Here is a 23,594-nt window from a genome sequence, read left to right as displayed (position 1 = left end):
TTCATGTTCACTAAAACCTCCTTTTGACAGTGATTTGTTGGCTTAGTATTTAAGGTTTAATACTAATGATTAAGGCATTGGATTTTATAGTCAATATCTACCAGATTTCTTATTTTGTTTATTTGCCTATGCAATATCTTTAAATGAATAAGATACAAAAAAAAAGGTGTAAAATGACCCAAAACCTGCTATTTTTCCTCCATAAATGCACAATCTTCTTCAATTTATTTTTATAAGCTCTCCATGCTTTATTTCCATTAATATTAAATTTTGAACTCATCATAACCTGTTTCATGTAAAGCAGCTTTATTTGCTGGAAAATTCCTCTGTAGAGTCATTATCAGGAGCAGAGTACTCAAAGTTGACATCGGTATGAGTTTCTTTTCATTTCTTATGAATATTTGATATAGTTCCACTCTCCCTTTTGGGCTAAAGATTTATCGTCCAACCATATCATATTTACGAATATAGTAGTGTAAGTTCTCTCATTTTGTTTGCTTTCTTCTGGCAAAGACATTTTCAGGTCAGATCAGTTATTGCTGAATTGAGGGAAAGATTTCAATCGCATTCAATGAAATCATATCGGTCTCGATTTCAGAGGTGATTATGTTAACTATATTGTTAGAATGTATATATTAAATTGTGTTAGTTTGTCTCACATCATGTAAATATGGCTCAAGCCCATATATCATATTATTATAAATATAAACCTAGTGTGGTCATACTAGACACACAATTCCTGAAATTTACGTTCTAGAAAACCTTAATTATCCGAAACCCTAACCCTGCTTCTGGGAAACTCTAACCGTACTTCTGCAAAACCCTAATTTCGCTAGGCTCACTGCCTCAAGGCCATCTCCTTGTCATGCGTCTTACCGGCAAGCAATCCTTGTCGTGCATCCTACCGGCAGCCTCCTTAACCATTAGCCACTACTCGGTTGATGTTCGATCGTCTCCAGCAACCAATTGCCGTCCATCTTGCGGTGACTTTTTCGACAACATTTTCAGAAAAACACTTTAGCAATCACAACCACATCCTTAGGGTAGTTCATTTTGTATTGGCGGTGCCCCCATCGAAGCTCCAATGTGCCCACACGCATCAGTAAACCATCACTACATAGATTTCTTCCACGCGCGTGTGGCGGTGCATGGACATGCCTCCCTCAGACTTCTAGCTATAGATTAGGTCTCCTTCCCATATAGGCGCCAGAACCGTTTAGTTCTAGCTGTGGGTCCTCTGTTTGCGGGAGTTTTTCACCCTCTTTGGTGTTTTTCACCTTTTTTTTGTGTTTTGTATGTCCGTTTTTTACCTTTTCATGCCTGTGATCCACTACGATGGGAAACCATTATCTTGTCTCATGTGGTAGTGGCTGCAATACTAATAGAACTTGATGTTCTTTCTGTCATAAATTAGGACAATATTGAGGAACATTATAGGGCGAAACATCATAAGCCTACATCCACTACTCTTGCACACATAGAGCTAACATCCTCTGCTTTTGTTGTGGATATTCCAGTTGTAAACCGTGAAGTTTTCCTTCATTCTAAGGCCACCTTAAGAACTGGTAATATAATTGCTTGCACCTCTAAACCATCTCTTGGACCATGGACAATTGACAGTAGTGCTTCCAATCATCTCTATGGCAATAAAGATCTTCTATCCCTTTTACGTATTCAAACAATTTACCTCTGGTCATCCTTGCTGACGGCATAAGACAATTGGTCACGGAATTGGACAAGAACAACCATGTCCGTCTTTACCTTTAACCTTAATTCTTTATGTTGGCTGACCTTTTAATTTAATATCTATCAATCAACTCACTCATTCTCTTCATTATTCCATTTTCTTTAATCCAAAATCTATTCTTGTGCAGAATCCCGGTACGGGAAGGACAATTGAAGTTGGTAGTGAGTCATGCGACCTTTACTATCTTGTTGTGCTTAGTTTCCCATTGATATGTACCATAACAGTTTCTCCTGACCTCATTCACAGTCATCTTGGACATCTTAATCTATCCAAACTCTAGCAGATGGTCCTTCATCTATCTCGTTTTCAGACTTTGGATTATGAGTCTTGTTAAAAAGGGAAACACACACATTCTTCCTTTTTTAATCATGACAACAAAATGGTAGAGGTTCCCTTCTCTCTTGTCCATTCGGATATTTGGGGTCAATTCTAGTTTAGGATTTCATATATATTGTGACCTTTATTGATTATTACTCTTGCTACACCTAGGTTTTCTTGATGAAGAATCGTTTTGAATTGTTTCTCATTTATCAGAAGTTTTTGTGCAGAATTTTGTACCCAATTTGGAACCACTATTCGTGTTTTACATAATGACAATGCACTAAAATTATGGCCTCTGATCTGCAGGAATTCTTGACTCAACAGGGTTCCTTACATCAGATTACCTGTCTTCAAACTCTGTAACGAATGGCGTGGTTGAACGCAATAACTGACACCTTGTTGAAACAACTAGAACTCTACTCCTGCATATGAATGTTCCTCTTCACTTTTGGGGGGATGTTGTTTTTACATCTTGTTATCCACCATATGCCTTCCTCTGTGTTGGACATTGAAACTTCTCATCATATTTTGTTTTCTGATGCTCCTGTGTATTTGGTGCCTCTTCATGTTTTTTGTTGCATATGTTTTGTTCACAATCTCAGTCTAGGGGAAGAAAAGCTCACAACTAAAGCCTTCGTGTGCCTCTTTCTTTGTTATTCATGTCTATAGAAGGGGTTATCATTGCCACTCCCCAGACCTCCAATGTTATATTGTATTTGCCTATGCCACTTTTTTTTTTTATCAGCGACCTTTCTCTTCTTCAACAACTAAGGTCTTTGTGGTTGACATTATCCTCATTCCTTTCTTTGATCTTCTGTCCATAGGTGTCTTTGGTCCTACGCTTGCCCCTTCATCATCTTGTCTACCAATCACTTATTAGCGATGCCATTGGCCATCCATTGGTGTCAACCCCATATTAGAAGATGCTCTTGGTGACTTATTGCCTTCACTTATCATTCCATCTGCCCCGGCTCCTGCATTAGACAATTTGCCTATTGCCCTCCATATAGGTATCCTCTCTACTAGCAATTCTTATTCTCTTTATGTCTTTGTGAGTTATAATCGACTTTCATCACAACATTTTATCTTTGTTTCGATTATTTCTTCTGTTTCTATTCCTAAGACCATGGATGAAACACTTTAACATCCAGGTTGGTGCCAAACGATAATTGATAAGACGATTGCTTTACATTCAAATTACAGATGAGATTTTGTTTTTGCTCCTCCGAAAAAATTTGTTGTTAGATACTGCTTGGTGTTCACAATTAAAGTCAATTTAGAGGGCACTATTGGTCACCTCAAAGCACATTTAGAGCCAAGGGATACACTCAAATTTTCAGACTTGATTTTGGATATACCTTCTCTCCTGTAGCCAAGATGGCCAACGTCTGCCTGTTTCCTGCTTTGTCTGCATCCACTGCTGGCCCCTTTTTCAGCTTGATATTAAACAAGCCTTCTTACGTGGTGATTTGCAAGAAGTTTACATGGAGAAACCACCCGGATTTGTTGCCCCAGGGGGAGTCTGGGTTGGTGTGCAAACTATGCGTATCCTTATATGACTTGAAGCAGTAACCTTGACCTTGGTTTAGTCATTACAATGCAGTTGCTCAAGCTTTTAGTTTAACTCATACCGAAATTGATCACTTTGTATTCTATCAGCATAGTTCTCCTGGTCAATGCATCTATCTGCTAGTCTACATAGATTGCATTATCATCACTGACAATGATTGTGTTGGGATTGAACAACTGAAATAGTATTTGTTTAGTTAATTTTTTACCAAAGATCTTGGCATGCTCCTGTATTTCATAGGCATTGAGATGGCACAATCTAGACATATCTCAATCTCTCAGAGGAAAGATACCTTGGATATTTTGGAGGAAACTGACATGTTGAGGTGTATGTCCATCGACACACCCATGGATCCCAATGTCAAACTTCTACCTTGATAGCGGGAGCCACTTTACATATCCTTGCCCTTATAGAAGACTAATCGGGAAGTTGAATTATCTTATTGCAACGAAATTGGATATTTCTTTTGCAGTTAGTGTAGCCAACCAATTCCTTGACTCTCCTTGTGTTTCCCACCGGGACACAATTGTTAGAATTCTTTGATACATCAAAAGGGCACTAGGATAAAGCTTATTTTATAAAGATAAAGGGCATGTTGATATTTGTGGCTACTTAGATGCTAATATAGCAGGCTCTTCTTCAGATAGATGTTCCACCTTACGTTATTGTGTCCTTTTAAAGGGAAATATGATTTATTGAAAAAGTAAAAAGCAAACCGTGGTACCCAAATCGAGTGTAGAAGCTGAGTATCAAGCAATGAGAACTGCAACCTGTGAGCTTATTAGGTTAAAGCAATTAAAGAACTAAGTCTCTGTGAACAATGTCAAATGAAATTAACTTGTGACAATCAGACAACATTACACATATCCTCCAATTGAATTTTTCATGAGAGGACCAAGCATATCGAAATTGATTATCATTTTATCCGAGAGAAGATTTAGTCCGAAGATATCGAGGCAACATTCGTCAACTCCAGTGATCAGCTTGCAGATTTTTTCACTAATGCTCGTAGGGGTCATCGGGTTCACTATAGTTTTAACAAGTTGGGTGTGTACGATATATATGCACCAGTTTGAGGGAGTGTTAGAATGTATATATTAAGTTATGTTAGTTTGTCACACATCATGTAAATAGAGCCCAAGCCCATGTATCTTATTGTTATAAATATAACCCTTGTGTGGTCATACCAAACATACAATTCCTCAAATTCAAGCTATATGTTATATATAATAAAAGTTGTGCTTATCAACATCAATACACCTTAATCCCAAACTAGTTGGAGTCGGCAATTAATGAATTGAAATGAAGCAAGAACATATTAAGAAAGCAAAAATAATAAATAATAAAGAAAATATAAAATAACAATAAATTAAAAATAAATAAACAAAGCATAGAAAAATATACCATTTCGCATTGCAAATAGCTTTCCTCCACTCCATCTTAAGACAAACTGCATACCAGTCTATTTCCCACTTCATTAAGTTTTGTTTTACTTTTACTATTTTCCCTTATGTAAGTTTTGGCCGACTTTTTCCTTTCTTTATGTCATGCTCTCAGAAACAAACTTCTTTTTATACTGGAGCATCTAGGGTCTTTGAAGAACATGCCCAAACTATCTCAATCTATACAAGTTGTGCTTATATAGTTTCCAAAATTATTACACACTTAAATGACTGTATGCTCACATTTTCAAGTCCAATTCATGTCCTAAATAGTTTGTCTATCCTGTTGTATAGATTTTCAGAGTTTCCGCCCCCTCCTAGCTCCTTGAATCCCAACCTAGTGGGATAAGGATTGGTTGTTGAAGCTTCTGATAGGACTTTTATACATAATTGATTGAATTATTGAATGTTTCAAATAGGAATAATCGTTTTTCTTTCCCCTGTTCTGGTTGCAGAATTTATGACTTGTGTATGAGTGATAATACATCAGCTTTCTTAGGGATTGATCAATGGCAACAGTTTCCTCATCTACAGCAATGGCTTGGCCTTGCAGCTGCAGGGACTGTGAAGCTTGGGCATATAGTAGAGTCTCCTGTTATTCGTACTGCAACTTCAATTGTTCCTCTGGGATGGAATGGTGGGCCTGGAGCAAAAAATGGAGAACCTCTGAAAGTTGATATTACGGGTTTTGGGTTGCATCTCTGTACACTCGTTCATGCTCAAGTGAATGGTAACTGGTATTGTCACTTCCCCGTGAGACATCATCATTTATTGGTTTAGTTTTCTTTTAATTAAGGTTCTAGGACTAATTAAATCTGTTTAGACTTGTGGCGGTAGTAGTTGGGGTAGGCCAGAGCAGAGTCACTAATGGTCAGAATGGTTAAGTTATATTGACAGGGACCGTTAAATCACTAGAAAATATCAAGCTTTTTCATATTTCATGAACAGATGGTGAGAGAAGCAGAGGAGTACATTTAGCTAGCACTCATTTATGGATTCTAAACATAGGTATCATCCTCGAACTTCAACAACATCTATATGACTAAAGAAAGGAGATTCCCCTATTTTTTATTTGAGTTTTTCTTTTTTAAAACCCCAGTACTTTAATTGAAAAGAGTGGAGAAGATAATTGTCAGAGAGGCCCACCACTTCTTCATACTTCCTTCTTTTAAGGAGCTCTCTCTCTCTCTCTCTCTCTCTCCAACTTACACTTTTAAAGCCAATTTTAATTATTTTGTTTTGGGAGAAAGAGAGAGATGAAGAGAATGTGGACATGTTGTGGCTTGTTTTAAAACTATATATATATATATTGAAAATATATATATATATATATATATATATATATATTAAAATATATATATATATATATATATATATAGGGACAAGATCTTCTTACACCGGTATAAGAATAATAAATCTTACACTCAATCTTAGTAGTTGATTTTTGCATATCTGACAATTATAATTTATTGGGAATTAATAATTAATTAATGAAAATAATCCAATTAATTACAGTCGTTTGATGGACGGAAATCAACGGCTAAGATTGAGTGTAAGATTTATTATTCTTATACCAGTGTAAATTGATCATGTCCCATACATATATATATATATATATATATATGGAGAGAGATCATTTGACTCCAGAGTAAGACTTATAAGTCTTACTCCCCATCCTAGCCGTTGATTTCTGTCCATCCAACGGTTATAGTTTAGGAAGTTATATTAATTAATTAATTATTAATTACATTATAAATGACAACCGTTGATTTTCGTCCATCAACAGTTGAGATGGGGAGTAAGACTTAAAAGTTTTACTCTAGAGTCAAAAGAACCCTCCTCCCCTATATATATATATATGATTTATCCCACATTGACCCTTGAACTGCCAGTCACTATTGAATCTTCAAAACATTAACAGCGTGTTTGGTAAATGCTTTTTTTTGGGGAAATAATAGCTTTTTCTTCAAAAGCTCTCCCATTAAGTGTTTGATGTAAGAACTGATACATTGTGTGATTTTCAAACACATTTTAAATTTGCATGTAATATATCTTTGAAATCTTGGTTCATTAACAGTGTTTGTGTCTTGTTACTCCATCTCCAATATTTCATGTGATTTCTAATATATTTTGTTCTATTCATGAAAGCATCTTATTTCACTTGAGAAAGCCCTAACATTTTATGTTACAAACTTACAATTTGCTTTGATGCTGAATTTTTTGAAATTTGTTGAGACATAATACTTTTCATTTGTTTTAGCAATGCATTTAAGTAATGGTTTTATGGGCACTTAATCTTCTGTGAAAGTCTCTATGCTCTGAATCTTCATACAGGGAATTGAAAATTTACATATTGTCCAAATGTGCTTAATCTTTTGCTTTGGGATAATTGATTTTTGTTCAGAAAAGCAGTCTTTTTTTGTCCAAGTGCAACTGTTAATTGCTAGCGCAATAATATTACGGGGGGAAAATTAAATTTCTTTCACTTAGGCTATGTGAAGTTCCCGAGGGGATTGGATTAAGTGGTTCATAAAAGAGTGGACTTGGATTGGAAGAAGTGGATAGTTGAAATTTCAAAATACTCCTTATCAACGTAACATGTTTTAACTTTTAACAAATATCACAAAGGGTAGAAGATGCATTAAACATTTTTTACAGTGCTAAATATCTTTAACCATTCCGGATCCTTGGGGGTTGGATTTCAGTGGGTTGTACTTTGTAGGATGTTTCCGTCCCCTCATCCTTCTCAACTGCATGTGTAAATTTTACTAAACAGGTAGAATCTAATTCGATATTTATAATCTAGATTCCTTGTTTAGTGACAAAGGATGGTATGGAGTTAATATCTGTGCAGTGACGTGCAGCTTAGCAACTGAAGTATATATGCACTGCCTCTTTTACAGTAACTGTTTCTCGTTGCATATATTTCCTACTAAATAATTTAAATGCACCTAGAGGTATGTGACTGTTATTTATATTTTATTTAGGTGTTCAACTACAGTTGAATCCTTTCCTTCTCCACCAAATTATTGTTCAAATCAAGAAATCCAGCATGAATTACAGAAGATGAGAATTTTAGTGGGTGGCCCGCTAAGAAGGCCTCCAAAGCATCAAACTCTGTTAGATTCATTGATGTCTCCTTTTACTTCTGTTGATTCAGAGACTGCTAGTAGTTCAGCACCTGGTGACAAGGATAAATTCATCCGACCGGAAAGTTTAAATAACTTCATAATATTCTGCACCAGTGATTTCACAACTGTATCCAAAGAGGTTCACATGAGAACCCGCAGAGTACGATTAGTTGGGCTGGAGGTATAGACAAACTTCGCTCTGGGGTCAGCGTGTATATAATTCTTTTTATTATTCATCCAATGACTCACATGCATTTGCTTATCTGCAGGGAGCTGGTAAAACTACTCTTTTAAAGGCAATCTTGAATAAATGTAAACCGAATACTGCCACCACTGAGAATGTGGTTTCAGAGGTTGATGTGCAAGAAGGCATTGCTGATGGTTTGTGCTATTGTGACTCTGCTGGAGTAAATATGCAGGTTTTCCATTTTTCTTTGAGTGCTTTTATTGAAAAAGGTTTTCAGTATATTGATATGAATAATTACGTGAGGAATGAGGAGTATTTATACAAGAAAAAATAGCTAAGCATGACTCAACTATGACTCACCAAACCTAATCACAATCATAAGAATGACTCAGCTATGACTCACTAAACCTAATCACAATTAATTCTAATCAATTGCAATTAATCCTAATTAATAGGAAATAAAAAACAATCAATCCTAATTAATCTTAATTATTCCTAATTAATAGGAAATAAAAACGGAAAAATATTTGAATTTGAATTCTGATTTTCTACACTCCCCCTCAAGTTGGGAGGTAAATGTTGATCATTCCCAACTTGCCAATCAAGTCTTCAAAAGCTGGCCGGTGTAGGCCCTTAGTGAGAATATCTGCAATCTGCTCTTTGGTAGGAATATACACCATACATACACTTCCATCATCTATTTTTTCTTTGATAAAGTGGCGATCAACCTCCACATGTTTTGTTCTGTCATGATGAACTGGATTTTGCAATACTGACAGCAGCCTTATTATCACAATACACTCTGACAGGTAGGGAAAAAGAGATCTTCAATTCCTCAAGGAGTCTTCTTAACCAAATTCCTTCACAAATACCATGGGCTAGAGCCCGAAATTCTGCTTCTGCACTGCTCCGGGCAACAACTGTTTTTTTCTTACTTCTCCAGGTCACACGATTTCCGCAAATATAGGTGCAATATCCTGAAGTGGACAGCCCAATCTGCATCTGTATATATTTCAATCATCCTCTTGTGTCCCCTTTTAAAGAACAATCCTCGTCCAGGGGTGTTTTTGAGGTACTTCAGAATTCTATAAACTGCACTCAAGTGTTTTTCCTTAGGAGAATGCATGAATTGACTAACCATGCTAACTGCAAATGCAATATCAGGCCGAGTGTGAGATAAGTAGATCAACTTCCCCACCAATCTCTGATACTGCTCTTTGTCAACTTCTTTCCCATCTTCGATTCCCAATTTAATATTGAGTTCAACTGGAGTCTCTGCTGGCTTGCACCCAAGCATTCCTGTTTCTTGTAACAGGTCTAGAATATATTTCTTCTGAGTTAAAGAAATTCCTGCCTTACTTCGAGCAACTTCCTTGCCTAGGAAATATTTGAGAGATCCAAGATCCTTCAGTTCAAACTGATTAGCTAAACATTTCTTCAAAGAGCTTATCTCCTCACAATCATTACCTGTGACAATTATGCCATCAACATAAACAATGAGAATAGCAATTTTACCACCATTAGAGTGTTTTAAAAATAAAGTGTGATCAGTCTGATCTTGGAGGAATCCTCTTCCCTTAACAGCTTGAGTAAACTTCTCAAACCACTCTCTAGGAGATTGTTTAAGACCATAGAAAGACTTTTTCAACTTGCATACTGAATCGTCTCCTTTTTCAAAACCAGGTGGTGGATCCATATAAACTTCTTCATGTAGATCACCATTCAAGAAAGCATTCTTTACATCTAATTGTTGCAAGGGCCAACCAAGATTTGCAGCAAGTGATAAAAGAACTCGGATAGTGTTAAGCTTGGCAACAGGGGCAAATGTCTCTTGATAGTCTATCCCATGAGTTTGAGTGAATCACTTAGCAACCAGTCTGGCCTTATACTTGTTGATGTTGTTATCTGCATTAAACTTTATTGTGAACACCCACTTGCAACCTACTGTTTTCTTTCCTCTGGGTAATGCTACAGACTCCCAAGTTCTATTTTTGTTGAGTGCATCCATTTCTTCAAGGACTGCATTCCTCCATTTTGGATCATCAAGTGCTTCTTGGATATTTTTTGGTATTTTTGTACTGTCTAACATAGTGTTGAAAGCACGAAAACCTGGGGACAACTTTTCATATGTGATATGATGAGAAATAGAATGAGCAGTACAAGATCTAGTACCTTTTCAAAGAGCAATAGGCACATCTAGGTTGGCTGTATCAGTGTTGCTGGAACTAAGACTCGAGTCAGAATCCTGGCAGTCTAGAGGCTCCTGAGGTGATTCTCGCCTGCTGTAAAACTTTCCCCATTTCCCGAGAGGATCTCCATTATCTGACACATTAACTCCCCCTGTCTTTTTCATAATGACTCCCCCTGTCTCCAACGGCAAAGGCAAAACAACAGAATCATTTGGTTTCCAAGACTTATCTTCATCAACCCCAATAGACTCCCCTTGAAGAGAAGTCGAAGGAAAAAAAGATTGTCTCTCATCAAATGTGACATCCATAGAAACAAAGACCTTACGAAGTGAAGATGAGTAACACTTGTAGCCCTTTTGGTTAGGAGGATATCCTATGAAGACACATTTAATGGACTTAGGATCGAGCTTGGACCTTTGATGGGAAGGAACATGTACAAAAGCCACACAACCAAACAACTTGGGAGGAAGGGAAGAATGAGCCCGAAAAGAAGGAAAGGTGTGGGTAAGACAAGATAAAGGAGATTGAAAATTTAGGACACGAGAAGGCATCCGATTGATGAGGTATGCTGCAGTCAAGACAGCTTCCCCCCACAAATATTTAGGGACATGCATGGTAAACATAAGAGCTCGAGCAACTTCAAGGAGATGTCTATTTTTTCTTTCAGCCACCCCATTTTGTTGAGGGGTGTTAGGACAAGAACTTTGATGAAGAATACCATGCTGGCTGAGATAGTTTCCAAGAACAGAATTAAAATATTCAGTACCATTGTCAGTTCGAAGAATTTGGATAGAGGTCTGGAACTGAGTTTGAACCATAGCATGAAAGTTTTTAAAAATGGATGCAGCATCAGACTTATCCTTTAAAAGGTATACCCAACATACCCTAGAGTGATCATCTATGAAAGTTATAAACCAACGAGCACCAGAGATATTTTTTTCACGGGCTGGACCCCATATATCACTATGAATCAAGGTAAATGGAGAAGAATCATGATGGACTCTAGGAGGATAAGAAACACGAGAATGTTTTGCAAGCTGACAAATATCACAAGAAAAAGAACTGGGATTTTTAATGATAAATAAGCTTGGGAACAACTTGTGAAGATAAATGAAATTTGGGTGTCCTAACCGACGATGCCACAACAAAACATCATTACAATCATCAGACAAACATACCGAGTGCTTCACAAATTTTTTTCCTTCACAAGAATCTTTTTCTAAATAATAAAGTCCTTCTTCCTCTCTAGCACTGCCAATCATCAGCCCCGAGTCCTGTTCCTGGAAAACACAAGCATTGACAGAAAACTTGGCAACACAATGTAACTCAGACGTAAGTTTGCTGATAAAGATAAGGTTACAACTAAGAGAGGGAACATGAAGGACTGAGTTCAAAGTAATGTGTACAGAAAGTTTAATGGATCCTTTTCCAGCAATAGTAGAGAAGCTGCCATCTGCTGTTCTTATTCGTGATTGTTGATAGAAAGGGGTATAAGAACAAAATAAGGTTGCATTACCTGTCATATGATCTGAAGCCCCTGAATCAAGAATCCATCGACTACTATTATCAACATGGAACGCTATACCTTGTTGAGCAACATTGCTGGATGGAAATTTACTTTCAATCAACATGGCTGCGTGTGGTAACGCGTAGGGCGGACGCTCCGTCCTTTCTCTAGTGCGTGGCTCAGCAGAATCCGATGGTCCTTCTTGAAACTTGTAGATCGGCTCCTTCTGTTTCGAATGGTGCCGATCTTGGTCGGAAATGTTGCCGGAAAAATTTTCCGACGGTTGCTGACGGTGGCTGACGGCGGTGGAAAGCTGGGATTTTGCCTTTTACAGTGATTGGTAGCCTTACTTTGCTCTTGGGACTTTGTAGGAAGGGAAAATAACCTTAATAATGGTTAGAGGTTGAGTTTTCCGGCGTTGTGCTGCCGGTTTGACCGTGGTTGTGGTGGCTGAGTTTTCTCAGGACCAATTTGCTTTGATATCATATTGAAAAAGATTTTCAGTATATTGATATGAATAATTACATAAGGAATGAGGAGTATTTATACAAGAAAAAATAGCTAAGCATGACTCATCAAACCTAATCACAATCATAAGAATGACTCAGCTATGACTCACTAAACCTAATCACAATTAATTCTAATCAATTACCATTAATCCTAATTAATAGGAAATAAAAACGGAAAAATATTTGAATTTGAATTCTGATTTTCTACAGCTGTTTTCCCCTATTTTCTTCGTGCTTTCCCCTGCAAAGTGATCTCTTTTTTATTCACTTGTTTATTTTTGAAATTGTAAAGAACCAATTCAACCCAAAAGCTTAAGCTGTTGGGTGAGGCTACATTAATGGTTTTATACATCTCAACACGCCCCCTCACACGAGAGCCCACTGGGCTTGAAGGGTGAACAATGAACAGGCCCACCTACCTGTGCGAAGAAAGAAATTCCACTAGAAAGAAAGTGAGGGGCGGTGAGGATCGAACCCGGGACACGAGGCTTTGATATCATGTAAAGAACCAATTCAACCCAAAAGCTTAAGCTGTTGGGTGAGGCTACATTAATGGTGATGCACTTGAGTCACCATAAGTTATTATAATTGCATACGTTTTAGTTTTAAGGCCTTTTATAATTTTAATAATTGCAGACGTTTCAGTTTGCATGACTTTATGTTTGGTTTATGGCTATTTCCGTTTTGTATTAGTTTTAAGACCATTGATGGTCCTTTATTCTCAGTTACTTTTTGTATTGCCTGATTAAAAAGCTTGTTAGAAGGATGTGAAAAGAAGACTTTTGATGATTGAAGAACGATAATATAGCAGAAAACTTCTGCATTTTCCTGAAAGCCTATTTTCCCTATAATTTTGCATCATTTGGTATCAGAGCTCAGGTTGCCTCAAAGATGGCTGAGCAGGAGAATCGCGGAGATCGAGGTCGTGGTCGTGGACGAAGAGGTCGTGGCGGCAGAGGACGCGGTCAACCTACCGATGACGATTATTATACTGATGCGAGAGATGCTGAAATTGAGGAAAAGGACAGACGGATCCAAGAACTCGAACAACTGCTTGCAGAGGCGCAGTTGCACGGGTCAGAAGGGAGACAAGAATCTGAACTGTCATCTCCAGAGGAAGAGGAGGAAGAAAATCCATTTTGGAACCGCGAAAGACCAAGGAGAGGTCGAACCGGTGATCAACCCTTCTCATCTAATTTTGGGATGAAGATCGAGATTCCAGAATTTGAGGGATCTACTCACCCTGATGTATTCATCGACTGGTTACACACCGTTGAGAGGGTTTTTGATTTAAAAAACCTCACATATGAGCAAAAGGTGAAATTAGTAGCAATCAAATTGAAGAAGCATGCCTCAATTTGGTGGGAACATGTCAAGAAACAAAGAATCAGAGACGGAAAGTCTAAAATTCAAAGATGGGACAAGATGAAGAAATTGTTGCAGCACAAATTTTTGCCTGCTCAATACAGACAAGAGGCCTTTATTGAGTATCACAATTTCAGGCAACGTGATCTTACGGTGGAACAATACACCACTGAATTTGATCGTCTTCGAATGCGTTGTGACATGGTCGAAGAAGATGAACAAGTGATTGCTCGATATCTAGGTGGATTGTGGGATGAAATTTCTGATGTTGTGTACTTACAACAGTATTGGTCTTATGAAGATGTGTGCAAACTGTCCTTGAAGGTGGAAGGACAATGTAAAAGAAAGGGTGACCGTTCGAAGTTTCAATCAAGATTTCCTAGAAAGGAATTCAGAGCTAAATCAGTGAGTTCATCAGCATTTTCACCTGCGGAAAGGGGTTCTACGCATCAAAAAAATATTCCCAACAAGGAAGGGTCGAGTAAAGGAAGTAGTGCAGGGAAGAGATGTTTCAAGTGCCAAGGAATTGGACACTTTGTTGCAGATTGTCCAAATAAACAGATTGTGACGTTTGCAAGATGCTCCTATTTTTGATGAAGAACCAACCTATGACAATGTAGATGAACAAGAAGAAACAGAATCTGAAGAGGTAGAAATTGTCTATGCTGATACCGGAGAATCACTAGTCACTCGAAGAGTCTTGAATGAGGATTTGGTGAATGATGAAACTTGGCTTCGGCATACCATTTTCCACACCAAGTGCACCAGCTGGGGAAAAGCATGCAGTGTGATTATAGACGGAGGGAGTTGTGAAAACATTGTTTCTACTACTATGGTAGAAAAATTGGGGCTAAAAACAGAAGCACACCCACAACCTTATAAGCTATCTTGGTTAAAAAAAGGAAATGAGGTGAGGGTAACCAAAAGATGCCTCGTGTGTTTTTCAATTGGGAAAAAATATTCAGATGAGGTATGGTGCGATGTCGTTCCTATGGATGCTTGTCACATTTTATTATGTAGGCCATGGCAATTTGATAGGAAGGCAAAACATGATGGTTTCAAAAATACTTACACCTTCAAAAAGGATGGTCACCTTATTAAACTAGCACCTTCAGATTGGTGGAAGGAAGCAAATTAAGCAAATAATTCTTTGCTGTCCAAGTCAGAAATTTTAGAACTGGCAAAATTCACAGATGTAATGCCAGAAGAATTGCCGCCTGGATTACCACCTGAAGAAGTTGACGTCAATAAAGATGACGCAGATTCGAGGGCTAATCTTTTCGTAGCAGGGGAGGATGATGCACTTGAGTCACCATAAGTTATTATAATTGCATACGTTTTAGTTTTAAGGCCTTTTATAATTTTAATAATTGCAGACGTTTCAGTTTGCATGACTTTATGTTTGGTTTATGGCTATTTCCGTTTTGTATTAGTTTTAAGACCATTGATGGTCCTTTATTGTCAGTTACTTTTTGTATTGCCTGATTAAAAGGCTTGTTAGAAGAATGTGAAAGGAAGACTTTTGATTATTGAAGAATGATAATATAGCAGAAAACTTCTGCATTTTCCTAAAAGCCTATTTTCCCTATAATTTTGCATCAAATAGTTTTATATATCTCAACAGAAATGTTTTTATTATTTGTGGGAGAAAAAAAAAACCGGCATGTTCTTCCACTCTCATGTCTTAATTACCTGCTTTGTGGTTCAAACCTAATGTTAACCTGTAGAATGTTTGTTGCTATTGCTGGCTTCATTCCAGAATTTGTTTTCTGACCCTACATTCTTGATGATTTGATGTTTGGTGATGTACTTTGTTAGAATAGTATGTTAAAGTAATACAGTATATATAATAGAATAGTCCCACATCTTGTATATGATAGATTAGTTTATGTACTTGTTAATATATATATATATATATATATATATATATATATATATATATATATATATATATTAGGTTAATTAATGTACTTGTTAACATATAGCTTATGTACTTGTTAACGTATTTATATATTCCCTATGTGCTCATATTAGACACATAATTATTCAACCTTAGGTGAATTAATGAAGGATGTTTTCGTAATTTTGTTTATTTTTTTATCATATACATTTTACTGAAACACCCTTCATTAATTCACCTAAAATTACAGAAACACCCTTCATTAATCAAAACGACGTAGTTTTGGGATAGCTGTAGATAACCTTATCTAAAGTGGCTGTAGAAATGTTTACCCCATATAGGAAAAAACATTTTATATATTCCCTGTGTGCTCGTATTAGACACACAATTATTCAATCTTAAGTTACTTGAAAGGTATGGCCATGATCTTCCCCCTTTTTTAAAGATGCCAAAAGGTTGAAACATTGTTAATGCAATTTTTTTTGTTCAGGAGAGTTATGGCATCATCAGTCTGTTTACATGCATTACAAAGGGAAAACCCTAATGCACAATGTTCCCCAACCTTGTGAGAGTGGGGTGGGGGTCAATTGTACATAGAATAACCCTTACGTTTTTTCAAAGAGGCTGTTTTCTAGACTTGAACCCATAACCTTCTGAATTGCAAAGAAGCAATTTTGTCACTGCTCCAAAGCCTTGCCCTTGGTTTACATGCTTTATATTTTTGAATACATAGTAATTACTATTTTAGTCAAAAGGGTTGATATGATGGAAAACTCACTGTTATTAGTCTTCTTAATAGCTAAACACTTGTTCTGCATATAGATACTTATTAATTGAATTCTGAAGAATTTTTTTTTTTTTTTTATAACCAGGTCGTGTCTAATATTGTAGTCAAGCAAATATCTCATATGCTTATTTATGGTTGGTTTTTAAGAGCTTGACTGAGGACATGTGTAGCTTGCTGTTCATAGTGAGCTCGGTTGCTAATAAACATAGTACAATTTGAATTTTTAAAATATATTTAGTGATGTTCATTTTTAGGATAAAGGTGGTGGTGTTGTTGATGTTGATGTTGATTTGCTTTTTTCTTTTCTTTTAATTGTTTTACAGCAACTGAAAATGGAAACCTCTCGCTTCAGGGATGAACTATGGCTTGGGATTCGAGATCTAAGTAGGAAAACAGATTTGATTGTTCTTGTTCATAACCTATCCCATAGCATACCTCGATATAGTAATTCAAATGGTACTCAAGAAAGGCCAGTCCTCACACTTTTCCTGGATGAAGCTAAGTCTCTTGGAATTCCTTGGGTTCTTGCAATAACAAACAAATTTGCAGTAAGTGCACATCATCAAAAAGCAGCAATTGATGCTGCTCTGAAAGCTTATGAAGCATCTCCTAGCTCAACGGAAGTTATAAATTCTTGTCCGTATGTTATGCCTGGTTTTGCTGGGGCTTCTCTTTCATGGGATGCAACCAATGCTGATTCTAATAGATGGGTGGATGCTCAAAAGCTTATGTTTGCTCCTATTAACTTCGTTAGGAGACCTTTCCAGAAAAAGGAGATTGTTCTTCCCGTTGAAGGTGTGAACTCTCTTTGTCAGCAAATCCATCGTGTTCTTCGCAGTCATGAGGAGTCTTCTTTTCAGGTAGGAAAATCTTAATTTCATACTATTTAATCTCTTTTTTAATTTTGTTTGAGTACTAGTACCTCATTTTTTGTGTGTGTGTATATTGTACTTCTACTTTTTGATTGTGGCTTTTGATCTAAAAGTTATCATCATAAAACAATGTGTTAATGCTGTTTTAGATAATCATCATGAGTCTTCAGTTAAAAGCTTAAACTTTTGAAATAATTTCTCATCATGGTATGAAAGCCTTAAATTTTGATCCTTGCTGTCCCATTCTCTATAATTAAGTTGAATTTCAGCACAAGGTATATTATAAAAGCTTAAGCTTGTGTGATGGGGTGTGTTTGGTATATACCTATTCGTGATCCTTCACCTAAAATCTTAAGTAAATAAAGCATGACAAGTAATAATAATGCAGTATTTAGAAATTAGGAAAGCCATTTGGATCAAGTAAATAATTACTTAGGTAAGGTGCACCCAAGGTAAATAAAGCATGACAAGTAATAATAATGCAGTATTTAGAAATTAGGAAAGCCATTTGGATCAAGTAAATAATTACTTAGGTAAGGTGCACCCAAGGTAAAGGGTATTTGGGTGTTTCTGTAGTTGTGCTATTACTTGAAATGAAAATTGAGGTAATTTGTATGTCAATTATTCAGTAATCAGATTCAACTCTATTTCATTCTAGTTGGTATCTGAGCTTTTGATCCGAGAGTGTAACACCCCGTTCTAGAACCGGTTTGTTAACATCGCATTATGATATTAAGCGCAGTTACAATCACATGGGTTCAATTAAAATCCGGATAAATTTTTCATTTTAAAACATGCCGAATTTGTAATACCCAATTTCGTGATCATAACCGTATTACCTTGCGGAATCAGATAAATTAAGCTTAACATCATGTTCTTATTCCATTTTTAAACCATTAATGTACTTCCTATTTATTTCACAACTTCTACTATATTGTAGATCTCTTCATTAGCTACCCGTGGCTTCAAACCGCGCTCAAATCGGAGCACTGTAGCCCAAGTTATGACAATTTGAAGCAACACAAGAGGGTGTTGATCACAGGCCCCGCGCGCTTCAGCGCGCTACCGGGCGCTCAAGCGCGCGTTATCGGGCGCTAAAGCCTCCATCTGGGCGCTTAAGCGCGCGGAGGCAGGAAGCATCAGGTTTTTCAGAGTAAATGGGCGCTTAAGCGCGCCCCAGGGCGCTCAAGCGCGCTATCCTGGGCGCTTAAGCCCCCATCTGGGACATTTTAGCGCGCAGAGACAGAAGCATCTCCTCCTTCAGCGGCTAAGGGCGCTCAAGCGCGATGAGGCCGAATGCATTGGCACTCACAGGGGCAGCAGGGCGCTTGAGCGCGCTCCTGGGCGCTTAAGCGCGCTGCCAGGGAATTCCAATTCCCACATTTTTCAAGTCCAATTCTAGGGGAAGATGCATCCCCCTTCCAAACTCCAATGGTTCATACCTCAAAACTAAATCCTAGCACTCATCCAACCTCTCCTCATGAGATTTAGCTAGAATTTGGGCAGCATAACCTTTGTTTTCTCAACGTTTTCAAATTTAAACAAAAGGTACCTAATTGATTCTCAGCCCAACCAATTCAATAACTCAATACATAACAAGCATGCATATATTGAATTCCAAGTAGGCATGATTTACAGTACATATTCATTACAATTCATGGAACTTAGCTTACAAAATACTATGATCATTCCCTTGGCTCCCATCAACAAAAGAGATGACCAAAAACATGAGCATAGGCTAAGTCCATTCCAATATACAAATCATACATCTATCAATTGTCTATGAATTACAATCCTATACATGTGAGCTACAAAACATGTATGATATCAAAATACTGGATCCTCATGCATCAATACTAGTCCAAGTATGGCCACTTGCCACTGGTGGCTCCTGCAGCATCCTTACCTGAAAGGGGGTCCCCACAATACGGGGTGAGATATACGAATATATCCAGTAAACCAGGGGTCCTTGGAGCATCTCTCCACCCCACAGTTCCATATCAGTGTAATAGCAATAACAATAATAATGCAGTAAATACATATCTATGCAAAGTGCAATAACATCTCCAGGAGAAATCCCTCGAGCTCTCAAGCTGTCCTAAGGAAACTCAGATGCAAATAGTCCTACTGGCCAGCTAACTACCAAGTATGATTTACGCATCGTCATGCAACATACCAACATAGGGAAACACCATCCTATGCCACACCAAATGCGTACACATACGTATAACAAAGCATTACACTATTTTATTGCATTTATATACACAATCACAACCTCTACCCTTTCAGGGCTTGGTAGAACAGTCAAGGGAATTACACCCAAGGTCCGAAGGCTTACCTCAAGCTTCAATTCGACCTTTGTTCACCACCAACAGTTTCAGCAACCAATTACAATAATCACTCTTTTCAAATAAAACCTACACAAGGTTTAATGCAATTAACACATATTGCATCCAATAACATCACATAGCTATCATCCAAGCTATACAATTCATACCAAACATAAGCATGAACTTACCTATCCAATGGAGCTAATCAAGCTCCATAGCTTGCTCCAATGGTTGACCACTTACGGTTGGTCCAAATGTCTCAATCCTAGACATCACAAGGACACAATCATCAATCAACCAAGTCAAACCATTTCTCATAATTGCAAGAAAACTCTTCAACAAGCATGATAATCTTGCAATATACCTAGTATAGTCATTTAACTAACTAGGATCATTTTTACCGATTAAATGACATTCCTAGCATTTTTCACAACATGCTCTAAGCTCCATTCTTCCTAGAACATAGCTAATTTAACAACATTTCATCACAAACCCTAAAACACTATTCATAAACCCTAACTCATGGAATTTCAAGGAATCATGAGGTTCAAGGGTTAGAATCTTACCACCAATGGTCACACAACCAAGGATTGATGGTTCCTCAAGCTTCAATGGAGGTTGAAGCACTCAAAACCCCAAATTTCACCAAATGGGCGAATTTTTGAGAGCCAATATCCCTCTCCACAATGCTCCCCACTCAAAACAAAGCTAGGATTATGAAAGAGGGGAAGATTTAGAGTGGTTTAGGCTTTGGAATCACTCCAATCGGTTGGGATTTGCTCCCTCCTCTCTCTCTTCTTCTCTCTCCCTTTCTCCTCCTTCTCCTTCTTCTTCTTTTCTTCTCTTCTGGCTCGACGGGTTGCTGGGGGAAATGGGTTTTCTTTAGTTACTTTATCACTTAACATAGGTTAAGTGGTAACATGTGGATATTAGTTCATCTATCTATTCAACTCCATTAATTACCAAACTTTACCCAAAAGTCTGGAATATTATTCTAGGAATATTTTTATTTTTATTTTTATATTTTGGGTACTTTTGCCTACACTCATTAATACCCCTTAATTTTCACTGAGTACACATTTTAACTCCAAAGTGACTCAGATTCATTTAATTAAGCCTTATACTTAATTTTACTCACTAAAACATGCTCAATTATTTAATTACATGCTATTTGCTAATTAATTAGGTTAGGGCTATTACAGGGAGACTCTGCCTTCACAAATCAACCCTAGTTTGCCTTCACTACACCTTTCGCAGCAGCCACCATGTTGTAGCTGGCCTTGTTCCTCTTATGTGCCTTTGTCGCACTCAGTTCTCTTCCTAGCCACCAAGCCTGCTGATGCCACTGCCAGCTGCTGCCTCTTTTCTGATTTGCAATCTCACCAAATTTACAATCATCCTTCGTCTGACCAACTGCCAAAGACTCATCTCCGGCAACCTGCTCATGTGTCCTCACACATATGTGAGTCCCTCTGCTCATCAGTTCAAAGTTCAAACAACACACTTAAGGCAGCGCATGGCAGCATGTCCGTTTGCAGTTCATTCTTCCCATCTAGATTTGTCTTCACCTTGTCAAATTGGTAGCAACCCACAGGCCCTCCTTCTACACAGGAAGCCTTGTTCTTGACCCAAACCTTCTGTTCGCTATTTTATCCAAACACCCTACAACCATGTCCGACACAAATACCAACCACCCAACCTACTCCATCATTGTGCCTTACACACCTAATGACCCAAAAATTTTACATCCTGCCTATCACCTTCCTGAAAAGGCAGGCATTATTTGCAATGGACCCAAGTCATTATTTGCAATGGACCCAAGTCATTCATACCACCCTCAAAGGCAGGCAGAAATTGGACCACAATGAAGGGAATGCCCCTGATAAGACCCAAAATTAACCCAAACCCTTTGGCACAGTTGGTCCGGAGGCTGTGTTCCCTTAATCAGTGATCTCGAGTTCGAGCCCTGGATATAGAAAAAAAGGATTGGGTAGAGCCGCCCCCGCAAGGGTCCTACGGTGCTCGGTTTGGGATTAGTCTCACCCCCGAAGGGGGTGGGGATACCCTTCAGTTACTGAAAAAAAAAAAAAAAAAAAAGACCCAAAATTCAATAAGTGGGATGACGAGGACTCTTATCATTAGATGGCTGTGGAATTCTCACTTGGATGGTCGGAATTGCATGTTCCTACCTAGTAGCACATGAAATTTAGGACTACCTTCATCATGCGACAGGACATACCCACCTACTATGAGTTGAAGTCAAAGATTTTCTCTACCTAACAAAGAGATCTCACAGTTATCGATTATTACGGGATCATGGGATGTGGATTGAGCTTGGCCAATATTATAATCTGAGGATGGAGTGCACTAAGAATGCTTACAGAGTATGGCCAGATTTGTTGAAAGAGGTATCATATTTATTCTAATATGAAGATGGACCGCAGTAAGAATGCTTCTAATTTGACCAGGTTTGTTGAAAGAGATCGCATCTCTGAGTTCCTCTCTAGTTTAAATTCTGAGTATGACCCTACCTATGAGAGTACAATTGGTGAGAAAGGAGAAGCTTCAATCTCTATCTGAGGTTTTCTACAATGTTTGTGTAGAAGAGAGTAGTTGAACTGAATCATGCTTGATGACACAAGCCAACTTGATGGATTAGCCCCTTGGCAACGGGCAAGACAACCTAACCAGGCTCTTCCTCTTCCTTCTCTAGGCTTAATCAAGAGTCACTAGTTCGCCTATTGTGAGAAATCTGGTCACGCCGAGGAAAATTGCTTCAAACTCTATGGGAAGGACTAGGACTAGGTCAAGTAACAATTCCTCGGTCAAATGTGGGATTTGAGTATTGATCAATGGGAACTGCTGCATGTAAACTCATATGGTTAAGAGTGTTTCTCATAAATAATAACTTTGGGCTTCTGGAAAAATTTTAGGATAGCCATTTGAAAAAAAGAAAAGAAAAGAAAAACAGAAAAAAGAAAAAAAATTCTAAATAGACTTCTTGAAAATTTGAATTTTAACAGAGCTCACAATGATGATGTTTCATCTATGTATCTGTGATTCCACCGATTGGAATTTGGGATAATACGTAACGTTGTTCCTCCACTTAAGCTATTAAATCAGAAGCTCAATTGTTTATGCTCTTCAAGATTTCCTGTTTTAAGTGAAACTTGTTGCTATATCAATTGATATTTTGTAGGTGCTCATTTTTTGTTTATCATGTTTCTTTCATTGCAAAATTTCAAATGCATTTGTTATACAATAATGCACACTAATAATTTTGATTTCTTTTTTAATGCTTTTATCACAGGAACTTGCGAGAGATAGACTAGTGATGGAGTTGACACGAGAACAAGCACTGTCAATTAATGGAAGTAGAGATGCTCGGGCTAAGGTAACTTCATTGAATTCTGCTGCTGTGGGTGCATCTATTGGGGCTGGTCTTGGCCTTGTACTGGCAATTGTAATGGGAGCAGCATCTGCCCTGAGGAAACCCTAAGGACCAAATTCCTCTCTTATAACTGACATGGAGTTTGCCCAATGGGAGTTGGATTTCAATTTTTATTTTTTTTTATTAGGATTTCATTCTTTTCTTAGATAACAGATAGAAGAAATTTATGAAGTGCAGTGTCACACTAGCAACATATGAGTGCTCAATTAGTTTATTTAATTTTTAGCTCCTTGAGTTTTATGTCTGTACCGTTGCCAGACTTGTTATGAAATTAAATTAGAAAGGA

At 37.7% G+C, this 23,594-nt stretch overlaps 1 protein-coding gene across 4 annotated transcripts in view; it reads left to right on the top strand.

Moving 5' to 3' along the window:
• Window positions 1-23,594, top strand: part of LOC133313542 (uncharacterized) — a 43,852-nt gene extending 20,258 nt beyond the window's left edge. For 2 of the 4 annotated variants that reach the window (XM_061514929.1, XM_061514933.1), the window contains 7 exons: window positions 302-370; window positions 524-600; window positions 5,536-5,817; window positions 8,068-8,392; window positions 8,481-8,630; window positions 16,979-17,515; window positions 23,168-23,594. In XM_061514929.1, the coding sequence (XP_061370913.1) occupies window positions 302-370; window positions 524-600; window positions 5,536-5,817; window positions 8,068-8,392; window positions 8,481-8,630; window positions 16,979-17,515; window positions 23,168-23,356 (1,629 nt within the window). In that variant the 3' untranslated portion in view covers window positions 23,357-23,594. The remainder of the gene's footprint in view (window positions 1-301; window positions 371-523; window positions 601-5,535; window positions 5,818-8,067; window positions 8,393-8,480; window positions 8,631-16,978; window positions 17,516-23,167) is intronic. The other 2 variants (XM_061514930.1, XM_061514932.1) reach the window with 2 other exon arrangements.

This window comes from Gastrolobium bilobum, unplaced genomic scaffold (genome assembly GCF_033153095.1).
Source record: "Gastrolobium bilobum isolate Gb01-03AN ecotype WA unplaced genomic scaffold, APGP_CSIRO_Gbil_v1 utg1078, whole genome shotgun sequence".
Classification (NCBI taxonomy): domain Eukaryota; kingdom Viridiplantae; phylum Streptophyta; class Magnoliopsida; order Fabales; family Fabaceae; genus Gastrolobium; species Gastrolobium bilobum.
This window is presented reverse-complemented; position numbering and strand designations above follow the sequence as displayed.